Raw genomic sequence first — 12,069 nt, forward strand, 5'->3', positions numbered from 1 at the left:
GTGTAATTTCATTAGTACTCAATGTAATATTGTTTAAGTCAAGGCCACTATTTGCTGGTTCATTTTGAGTCTGTATTTGTACACTGACACAACAACTGTAGACTTAGTTACCTTACTGGTTTTTTTTTGTTTTAATTTTTTTTACATTTTGTTGGCCTCATATTGTGTTAATGTGTGTTTGGAGTGCCACATCACAGACCTATTTCTATATCGCATCTGTATTTTTTGTCATTTTATTTGAAAATGAAGCTGTGTGTGTTTTGGCTTGTTAGTGTATGTTTTTGGAATTGTGTCCTATGTCTGTGTCCTGTATATGATTCCCTGTGTTGCACTTTCCATAGTGCATATGGCTATTGGACAATGTTTTGGGTTTGTTGTTGTGCTTTTTGTGTTTAATGTCCTTATTTTTAGATTCATAATAAAACATCCATTTTTTAAAGATGTAATGGTTATAAGCATAATGGGTGGATGTATTAACAATAGCATGAATAATTTTGTTTTTTGTTTTTTTGGATTTACAGTGTTAAAAAAAAGCAGTACTGGTCGTCCTACAGTCACTCCCATCACATCTGATGATGATGACGCTGCGGAAGTAGGTAAAGTGTCCATTGTAGTATAGGTTAGGTTTGTAAATGAATGGCCATAACAAAATGTCACTTTCAATACTAGGTTCATCCAAAGAAGTCTTAAGCAGCAGAAGGCGCACTTCTGGAACACACCACAAAAAACATCTGCCAGCAAAGAAAGCAAGGTCTGATGTCCAGGGCCAACCACAGCAGGCTACCCCGCCACGAAGATTATCTACTGTTTGTTCGGTGCCCCCACTCCAAATTTTGGACACACCTCCAAGACGACAACCACACTCCCCTCATCTTGATTGTGAGTAACAAACTGTGATAACAATTAAAAATGTCAGATCTTTAAAAAACCATTTACTTAAACTCATTAAGTCAATACCCATCAAAATGTGCTATACTTACCCAAGTCAGTAAAACATGAAATGGAAACCAAACAAAATGGCCTACACAACATCCAGTAAAGATATGTATGTCTACTTCAGCCATACAGTAGCACATTGTGTGGAAGATGCTGCAACAGAAACTCATGTGTAAGCTTTGCAAATAGTAAGGTTGTTAGAATCATTTACACATGTGTGCTTGTCTTAACATTGCCAACTGCATACAAAAACATTACTATGTTTTGGTTGGAGACACTATAAGGCAACACATTATGGATTACAATGTGTTTTTAGGCAGGAGTATGTCTGATGTACCATACAACTCATGTGTTTGCTTTCAGAATGAAGTAACCAGACACATTTGCCACAAACAGGCATATGTATGTATTTAAGTAATGAGTGATGATGTTGCTAGGCCGGATATCTGAAAGCACCAGTCCATTACATGTGTTCCATGTTTAGTGCTTTGTACCAATGTATTAAACATATGGATAAGTAACGGATAAATGTTTTTAATTTCAGCTTCTAGTCCTGGTACCAGCATCCCTCCGCAACAACAGCAACACAGTGACATGGATCACTCATGTTAGAAATGCATCCAGTAAGCGAAGGAATCAGCCCCCCCAGCACCTGTGAGTACTCCCCCACAGCAAAGCACACCACCAACCCAACACAGCCCAACAACACCAGTAACACAAGGCCCTGATCAAGTGTTCTGGACCATTTGGGCTAGACAGCAGGCCACTAATGAAGATTGCCTGCGTAGGCAGACCCAAATGTTTGCAAGCCTACCATGTCACCTCAGACGAATCAGCAGAAATCTGAGTAGACAAAATGAAACAAACACAAGAATTGCAAATACCATGGAAATCATACGTGCAGACATTACACAGGTCATGGGCAACTTACAGCGCATAATGGAAGAACAGCACAGACAACAGCAAAGCTATATAAACATTTTAGAAAGCAATCAAATGATCAATTAATCCATGTCCAGAATTGTAGACAGTCAAAATGCTGCTACACGTGAACTCAATGCCACCCTCAGTAACCTCAATGAAACACTCAGATCCCTGCAGCAACAGCAAACAAGCAGCAGTTCTGGTACGACTACTCCAAATGTAACACCAGTGTCATCACCACCAAGGCGCTCCACCAGAGCACGCCAACACGACAGTGGTAAAGGCAAAGGCCAGGACAAGCAACCACCCAAATAAACATAAAAAAAAAAAAACACACCCATTTCTTTAAAGAGAAGAGAAAAAAAAAACACTTACCAAGTGTATGATTAACAGAATATATATAACACTTAGCTCCTTGACAATTTGTACAACATCATTAATTATAACTGGTACAAACAACAAAAGGAATTTTGTACACACATTTCTTCTTTATCATCTTTGTATTTTTTGTTAGCAGGAAACTGTTGTTTGAGCTGCACATAGAAGTTAGCATGCAGAAAGCAGACCACTTGATTTTTTTCTAATCATTACTCTTTCTAGATTCTAATCATTCTTTGAGTCAGCAGACAGACTAATTGGCAGCCAGGCAGATTCATCCATGACCAATACAATTTACAATGTGAATTGTAACTGTTTTACATTTCTTCTCTAGACGAATTGACAAGAAAAACACAATTGAGTTGGCTAAAAGTGTCCTAATATGTTGGGAGTAATATTTAGATAATTCAGTCCGAAAATGACTGACATTATTGTTGTGCCATGTTTGTGTGTGTTAAAAATAAGTAATCAGATTTAAAAACATGATGCAGAAACAACATTTGAAATATTTGAAAGTTGAACACAAATGTGTGTAATAATGGATATATGTTGTTAAATGTGTATTGCCTTACAAATCTACAATTTTTGGCCAGCAAACATAAGGAAATAAATTATTTTGCATGAGAGAAGTTTGTGTCCCTTTTATAGGCATCCTAATTCAGGTTAGAATGATTTGTAAGTGTCAACACATGTAAACACGGCTGAAAAAAGCAGGTCTATTTTTTTGCCGCTTTTTTTACCTATTTGCAAAAAAATACGACCGCAATTGAGCACTCAGAGACTAACACCCAAATACGAATGAATAGTGAATTCCCGTATTGTATTGCAAATCAAACCATTACGAATAGTCCAAACACTGCCGAGATTGGTGCTTAGTGAATTCCCGGATTGGGACTTAGAAAAAAAAACACAAATCGGACAAACTCGAATTCTTAGTAAATATTGGCCCTGGTGTCTATTTAATGAGTTGAGGGCCACAGATGAGGTCCACCTTTGATATAAAGACATGTCAACTTGGCAAGTTGTGATTAATACTAAATTACATTGGCTGTTCTAGCAGCATGTACAAGACAAGTCCACTCAACTCTGGGATATTCTATATACCTGGCATACTCTTCCTCCCGAGTACGTCGGGCTTCATCCATACACGGCCGCATGGTTTCATACCAATTTTCGAAATCAAAAACTGCAATATCTGAAAAGATAAAATGACATATGGGAAAATAATCAGCTTCTAAATAGAAGTTTAATAGAATAAACATCTCAATAGAACTTGACCATTATGTTAAGCAAAGCCAAGTACACAGGGTAGACCAGACAGTGGGGGAAAAAGGTAAGGTGTCTAAGGCAATGTAAAAACTGGTCTGGGTTACATTCAACCAATCACATGGAACACTAATAACACATGGGTTTCTCAGACAGAAGGGCCTAAGCTTCTTTTTATTTGTGCCCATAAAGGCGTGAGTAACAAAAAAAAAAAACAAGCTACATTTTCCTACCATTGCAACCCGTTATTTTCCCAGTAGACAGCAGGCCACTAGAAGAGACACAGGCCCAAATGTAAAGTCATAAAAAGTGATAAAGTGGAGATGGCTAAAGAGTGGTAAATGACCAGCCAATCAGCTTCCTAACTGCCAAGTAACAGGCTGTGTTTGCAAAATGACAGTTAGGAGCTGATTGGCTGGTCATTTATCTCTCTTCATCAGTCTCCACTTTATCACTTTTTAAGGCTTAATACATTTTGGACACTTTGGGGCAGATGTATTAACCTGGAGAAGGCATAAGGAAGTGATAAACCAGTGATATGTACAAGGTGATAAAGGCACCAGCCAATCAGCTCCAATATGTAAATTGACAGTTAGGATCTGATTGGCTGCTGCCTTTATCACCTTGCAAATATCACTGGTTTATCACTTCCTAATGCCTTCTCCAGGTTAATTCATCCGCCCCATTGCTTTATGGTGCACATTCGTCAGTAAGCATGATGAGTTTAGCACAGCCACATGGTCAAAGGATGTACAGTCTGAATATGTCTGGCACTGCTGAATGACGCATAGCCCCATACCCAGGTTTATTGACCTTAGAGGAAGATTACTGGGTAGGAGAGACAAGGGAATGGATGTAGAGTCCAGTATATGCTCACTCTAGAGCAGGGCTGGCCAAACCGGTCCTCGAGATCTACCAACAGTTCATGTTTTTTACAGGCCTCCTGAAGATCTGTAGAATTGTCAGTTAGGAATGAATGCAGCACATCTTAATTAGTAATGACTACACCTGTGCACCAGCTAGGTGGTCTGGAAAATGTGTACTATTGGTAGATCTCGAGGACTGGTTTGGCCAGCCCTGCTCTAGAGAGTGTGGCTTACAATTGTAAGATTAAAAATGATGTGCGAGTGATGCAGCCGCTTCACAAGGACTGAAGACGTATGCTCACCCCAGGCATTATAAATATGCTGCGCTTAAAATCTCATCTCCCGTGAGAAGTTCATAGTGATGCTTATCTAATTCCCCAGGTACTGTATAAACACCCATATAAAATGATGTTGATGGCGTTTTAACAGCTCACTTACAAATACAGTCAAGAACAAGAGATTGCTGCATTCAGAGGGGATGCGGTTATGTGACAATACCGACGCCGGGATCCCGACCCCTGAATATCCTGCTGGCATCCGACCAACAGGGACTATTCCCACTCGTGGGTGTCCACGACACCCACAGAGTGGGAATAGAACCTGTGACAAGCGCAGCTAGCCACCGAACCCGCAGCGTGGCAAACGCAGCGAGCCCGCAAGGGGATTAACTGCACTTGCCCCCCCACCCCCACCTGCTGGACATCTAAAAGCCGTGATCCCAGCGTCGGTTTTGTGACCGGCGGTCACACATACCAACCCATTCAGAGTTATGTACAGATTATTTTACCCAGGGAAATCAATGACAATGGGGAAAGTGGCAAATGCATATATGTCATGATCACTGAAGGGGGAAAGAGAAACCCACTCTGACTATAAAACACCCATGATGAGACTGCATGTTATAATGCACTTCAACATGCACTGTGTTTTTACCAGCGTGGGTGTAATTCCACAAGGTTAAAAGAACACCCAGTTAAGACTCACTCACTCCAAAAATAAAAAACTTCCTAAGAACTCAACACCCCCCTCTTTCCCCCATACAGCCCTGATTTTTTTGGAGGTGAAAAATAATCGAACTTCCTGATTTGGTGGTGTGATTAGGTAACTCACTGTCATGGCCAAGTTTAATCTCCTGTTCATCAATGTCCCCAGATAGAATAGAACAACCTGTTGTCAGACTATGACAGCAGCACATATTATTTCAGGAGAGGAGTCTGCTGAACTTGTGGGAAGCAGTGTTCTGTTCAATTGTGATTAGGTTAAAGAGGACAGGGGCTTGGTGTAACGGGCGAGGAGGAGAATGGAGGTAGCAGCAGCCATAGACAGAAGAGCAGGTAGGAGTAGGATCTCCAAACATCTCCAAATATGAAATAAAAGCCACTGATATAACAATGGGGCAGATGTATTAACCTGGAGATGGCATAAGGAAGTGATAAACCAGTGATATGTGCAAGGTGATACACACACCAGCCAATCACCTCCTAACTGTTAATTTACATATTGGAGCTGATTGGCTGGTGTGTTTATCACCTTGCACATATCACTGGTTTATCACTTCCTTATGCCTTTTCCAGGTTAATACATCTGCCCCAATGTTCCCAGTTAAGACATTAGGGACAAATAATTCTAGTTCTGCTGTTTTCCCCATGAAATGTTTTTGTTTTTTTCATTCTCTAAAAACAAAAGGCTTTTGTTTGTGCTCCCAAGTACATGACCTTCCCCCAACAAAATGTTGCATGCACCAACCCCTACCTTCACCCTTTTTATTATTTCTGCTGCGAGCAATCTTTGACATCTGCCTGCAAAACATGAATTACATTAATGTCAGAGCATAAGTATTATGCATGGTCTTTTGAATACATCATTAAAGAAAGAACAAACAAACCATAAGAAGACCATTTTAATGTGTTGTGCCCTAAGAAACCATAATTGTAATTTGAAAATTATTTATCACAGACAAGACAGTAGTAATCTACTGACGAAGTTGCCATAGCTACAAATAAGCTTCAACCTATCATTTTATAGAATGTACTTGATAAACGCTAGCTTAAATCTGATTGGTTGCTATGGGCGACCTCTCCACTCTTTAGTAGGCTTGATACATCTCCCCAATAGTCTTCAAAATTCCCAAGCCCCACACCGCAGAGCTGGCTACATACAGCAAAGGAGGGTGCCCAGTCTCTCAATGCCACTCCTACCAATAAATGACTTCCTGCCCCTCTTGCTAGCCCTCCCCAACCTATAAATAAAGCTGCATACCAAGCAGGAGTGCAATAAGATTTAATAAAATAAATAAACATACAAACCCCTACACCACCATCCAGGTGCTTGTTACCATACTGTCCATTAGGCTTACCATTCCCAGTCATCATTGAGGGCAAATAACAGTTTGAGAACAACTATTATTAAGGCAACAGCTTGAATGTCATATGGGATACATCTTCCTCGTTTCTTCATGGGATCCAACGTCAGATTAGTGGCATCATTCAGTCCAGTCTTCTTTGCCACCAGGTAGATCCAGTTTTGGAACTCATCTTAGGATGGGTTAAAAAAAAAAAAAAAAAAGAAAAGAAAAAAGTAAAAATATTTTTGTAGTCTAAAAATTTCTAACAACATAGAGGGGTCTGGTTATCATTGGATCAATGGCTGTGTTTAGCATATCACTGCAATACAGAACACAATTTGGAGCTCACTGGCAGCCTAGTGCCAAAAAGTTCCAATAATATGCACAATGGTATTTGATCTGGAGGGGATTCTTCACAGTCCCCATAGCAGGCTATGTGGACTGCAATAATATGTGTCAATAGAAGGGGGTATCTCCACCAATATAGCATAATCACCACTTGATAAATAGAAACCAGAAAGAGGTAATTACACAGTGTTTACTCACTTGTTTTTCTAATTCTATTTTACAGTCATGGTCTACTGCCCTACATTACTTCCTAGTTATAAGTCACTGTACAGTGCATCCGGAAAGCATTCACAGCGCTTCACTTTTTCCACATTTTGTTATGTTACAGCCTTATTACAAAATGGAAATTAATGTTTTCCCTTAAATTCTACACACAATACCCCATAATGACAATGTAAAAAAAATTTTTTTGGGGATTTTTGCTAATTTATTAAAAATAAAAATAAAAATAAGAAATCACATGTACTATACATAAGTATTCACAGCCTTTGCTCAATACTTTGTTGATGCACCTTTGGCAGCAATTACAGCCTCAAATCTTTTTTAATATGATGCCACAAGCTTGGCACACCTATCTTTGGGCAGTTTCGCCCATTCCTTTTTGCAACACCTCTCAAACTCCATCAGATTGGATGGGAAGCGTCGGTGCACAGCCATTTTCAGATCTCTCCATCGATGTTCATTCGGATTCAAGTCTGGACCACTCAATGACATTCACAGAGTTGTCCTGAAGCCACTCCTTTGGTATCTTGGCTGTGTGCTTAGGGTCGTTCTCCTGCTGAAAGATGAACCGTTGCCCCAGTCTGAGGTCAAGAGCGCTCTGGTTTTCATCCAGGATGTTTCTGTACATTGCTGCATTTATCTTTCGCTCTATCCTGACTAGTCTCCCAGTTCCTGCCGCTGAAAAACATCCCCACAGCATGCTGCTTCCACCACCATGCTTCACTGTAGGGATGGTATTGGCCTGGTGATGAGCGGTGACTGGTTTCCTCCAAACATGACGCCTGGCATTCACGCCAAAGAGTTCAATCTTTGTCTCATCAGACCAGAGAATTTTGTTTCTCATGGTCGGAGAGTTCTTCATGTGCATTTTGGCAAACTGCAGGCGGGCTGCCATGCGCTTTTTGCTAAGGAGTGGCTTCCATCTGGCCACTCTACCAAACAGGCCTGATGGGTGGATTGCTGCAGAGATGGTTGTCCTTCTGGAAGATTCTCCTCTCTCCACAGAGGAATGCTGTAGCTCTGACAGAGTGACCATCGTGTAATTGGTCACCTCTCTGACCAGGGCCCTTTTCCCCCGAACGCACAGTTTAGACGGACGGCCAGTTCTAGGAAGAGTCCTGGTGGTTCCAAACTTCTGCCATTTACAGATGATGCAGGCCACTGTTCTCATTGGGACCTTCAAAGCAGCAGATATTTTTCTGCACCCTTCCCCAGATTTGTGCAGTCTACAAACAATTCCTTTGACTTCATGCTTGGTTTGTGCCCAGACATGCACTGTCAAGTGTGGTACCTTATATAGACAGGTGTGTGCCTTTCTAAATCCTGTCCAAATCAACTGAATTTACTACAGGTGGACTCCAATTAAACTGTAGGAACGTCTCAAGGATGATCATTGGAAACAGGATGCATCTGAGCTCAATTTTGAGCTTCATGGCAAAGGCTGTGAATACTTATGCGCATATGATTTCTTAGTTTTTTTATTTTTATAAAATTTGCAAAAAATCTGAAAAAACTTTTTTCACGTTATTATGGGGTATTGTGTGTAGAATTTTGAGGGAAAAAAATGTTATGCATACTTTCCGGATGCACTATAGCACTGTAAAGAACTGTGTGTAAACGTAGAGTAGGGTCCTACAGTTTAGTGTTAGGGTTTTTTTTCGAACTAACAAATCCGGGTAAGAAACACACCAAAAACTGTTCAGACCATCATACTGTCACAGAAAAGCACTGCTATATATTATAGGCCATAAAAAAAAGACACCAGCAGTAAGAGTCTAAAGCACTTTGCAAAAACCTACAGAAAAATGTCAATTAGACCTTAGGGCAGGTACTGTACGTCTAGCGCTCACTCACAGACGTCAGTTACCTCCCAAGCTGTTCTACATGATCAAAGGAAAACACAACCTTACATGTGTTGCAGATCTATGGTTCTGATAATGCTTTGTGGAGGTTTACTTGAAATTGAGTTTTGAAAATTGTAATTACAAACCTAGCAGCTACAAATGTAAATGAGAAATCAGGGGTTTGTCAAACCCTAAAGTAATTTAGCATTTGTTACAACTATAAAAATGATGTATTAATAGAATGATTGTGTCCCTTGCCTACGTCTATCCATGTAACGTGGCCCTCACCCACTTCTTTTCATGCAATGTGTTGCTGACCCACTTCCATTTGGCCTTCGTCCATATCTTTCCGTGCAAATCGGTCCTTGGTGTCATTCATTCTGCGTGGTTAGGTTGTAGGAGTGGTTATATAATAGATGGATTTTACAGTGGTATATATATATTTTCATATACAGAATCTTAGGCTATGAATTTGACACATTTGTATTCTCAGAAGGCGATTCAATTGCTTCCCCCCCTCCCCCTCAGCATTACCACTAGGGGGTGCAAAATGAGGCACATCAATTGTTGCTCCGTTCGAACGCTCATTAGCCGCGGGAGAGACATTTCTTCTCGCTGCCTCCTGAGACGATGAGAAGAAATGTACAAAAAGTCCTCGGTATAGGCACCCCAACGTGTGTTTGAGCGCATTGACCAGGACTTTAAATGGGATTAGCTGCTATTCATGGATAAACCCCGTCTATTTGGCTGCTTAAAAAGTAATGGGCGCCCAATCAGAGCAACCACTGGCCAAAGTGGGCACCCAAAATAACATTTGAATCGCCACCTCTGATTTGTTTTACGCCACAATGGAAGCGATTCAGATGTTTTTTCACCGACAGCTGTCAGTGCCAGGCGCCCAATGGAGCAAAAAAATTGATCTCCAGTCACTTTAGAGATTTAGCGCGCATAAACACTTGAATCACCCCCAATGTTGCAATGCACCCAGCACTTAATAGTTTTAAGTATATGGACCATTTATTAAACCACACAGGCTATTTATGTGAATGCTGCAATTGTACTCAGTAACTATGACTGCTCTGGCCAATTGCTGATTTGCTTTTAGTAAGAGTGAGCTATATGAGAGATCACTGTTCATTGCCCACGACAAAGGATCCTGGGAGATTTGAGACACTAGAATGCATTTATTTGCATTTAAGGATCCCATCGAGTACTAGTTGTGCTTGTTAGTACATAGTATTACTGATGTCCAATGACCATAGCTCTTTGGTAAATTATTTTATTAAAAGGCGGAGTTAGGCTTTAAAATCATTCCATTCCGGATTCCAGTATGCGTATGCAACATGCTGACCTGGGAAGCTGCTGTCGCCACTTAACACCTGTATGTGTAGAAACCACGCCTGAATGCCCGCCAAATGAGGTTATGGTCCACTTCAAGGTGGCAATTAGTGATGTGTCAGAAGCTGAACAACCTGCTTGTCATTAAGGCCACTAGGATACACACACTGACCTGCTTGTGTGTTGTAAACAAGCAGAGCATGCAGGCTGTCACTTATCTCCTCACCAGCAATCCAGCCAGCTCCTACATTTCTAGTTTAACAAGAAACTCTGGCTCCATAATTATTAGACAGCTACACAATCAGCAATATCCGCTGTCAGCAGCACAAAGCAGATAGGGCTAAACGTATAACAAGAAAAACCACATACAGTTCTTCTTGCAGGAATTAAAACACACAAAAAACAAACTGCCCCGAGTGCTTGGACGGGAAATTCCATATTGACCATTGCTACGGAGCATGTAGACGTGTTTGCGCTGTTAGCATTGAATGGACAGAGAATGGCGGCCATGTATACTTCCACACATCCTCCGCAAATGCTACGCTTTGTAAATTAACCAGGAAATAATTTGACTCTTCCAGAAATGCTTACAAAGATGTAATCTAACAACTATAACTTTTCAGAAGAGTAATCGTCTCATCACAACATTTAGAGTTATCGACTAATCACCACAGATAACACACAAAGGGGGGAATTCAAATGTTTGAAAAGTCAGTTGGGTGTCTGTTTTTTCCTATCTAATAGACAGGAAAAAACAGACACCCAACCGACTTTTCAAACATTTGAATTCCCCCTAAAATGTTACATAAGTATATTACACTTCATGTGTATCTGGAGTAAAACATGGAACAAATGCAAACACTGGTTAATATATATTTAGAGGGTGATACTAGAGATTAAAAACTAAGGGGTAAATTTCCGAAGCAGATTTTTTCTAAGCCGCTAAATCTTCAGCAAAAAGATTTAAAGAAGCAATAATAAATCCACAGACACGCCCGGCTTTGTATTTACTATTACTACCCCCTTTAATCCAATGGCTACAACCCAAAGATGCAGCAGCTCTGCTTAGCACATTTTCCTTCTAAAGGTGGTATCATATTAGCTGCGGCTAACTACCTCACCCGGGGATATCAATTAGCTATGGTGTCGGCAATTATCGGGGATTTTCCACAAGAAGAAGCCTTTTTTCCTTTGATCGCGGCCACAAAAATACATAGGTTCGCGACTTTTCACTGATCCTATTGCGTTTGCGCACATAAAATGAAAATATTTTGGACAGAAAAAAAGGGCTTATTGGATAGCCTGAGGGAAAAAAATCATCCGTAAAAAGGAAAAAAAAATGTGAAAACCCTGTTTAGTGGGTAAGTGGATACCCCCCTACTGTAACTCTGACTTCTACTGTACAAATTCTAAGCGCTAACTGAAATCCCAGCACAAACATAAAAATAAGAATTTACTCACCGGTAATTCTGTTTCTCGTAGTCCGTAGTGGATGCTGGGAACTCCGTAAGGACCATGGGGAATAGCGGGCTCCGAAGGAGGCTGGGCACTCTAGAAAGATCTTAGACTACCTGGTGTGCACTGGCTCCTCCCACTATGACCC

General features: G+C 40.6%; 1 protein-coding gene across 2 annotated transcripts in view; it reads right to left on the bottom strand.

Moving 5' to 3' along the window:
• The window catches only part of TAF1B (TATA-box binding protein associated factor, RNA polymerase I subunit B), a 316,001-nt gene that overhangs the window by 132,938 nt on the left and 170,994 nt on the right, over nucleotides 1-12,069 (bottom strand). For both annotated transcript variants that reach the window (XM_063915434.1, XM_063915433.1), the window contains exons 10-12: nucleotides 6,727-6,904; nucleotides 6,123-6,169; nucleotides 3,343-3,433 (exon numbers count right to left, since the gene is read on the bottom strand). In XM_063915434.1, coding sequence (XP_063771504.1) covers nucleotides 3,343-3,433; nucleotides 6,123-6,169; nucleotides 6,727-6,904 — 316 coding nt within the window. The remainder of the gene's footprint in view (nucleotides 1-3,342; nucleotides 3,434-6,122; nucleotides 6,170-6,726; nucleotides 6,905-12,069) is intronic.

This window comes from Pseudophryne corroboree, chromosome 4, assembly GCF_028390025.1.
Source record: "Pseudophryne corroboree isolate aPseCor3 chromosome 4, aPseCor3.hap2, whole genome shotgun sequence".
NCBI lineage: Eukaryota > Metazoa > Chordata > Amphibia > Anura > Myobatrachidae > Pseudophryne > Pseudophryne corroboree.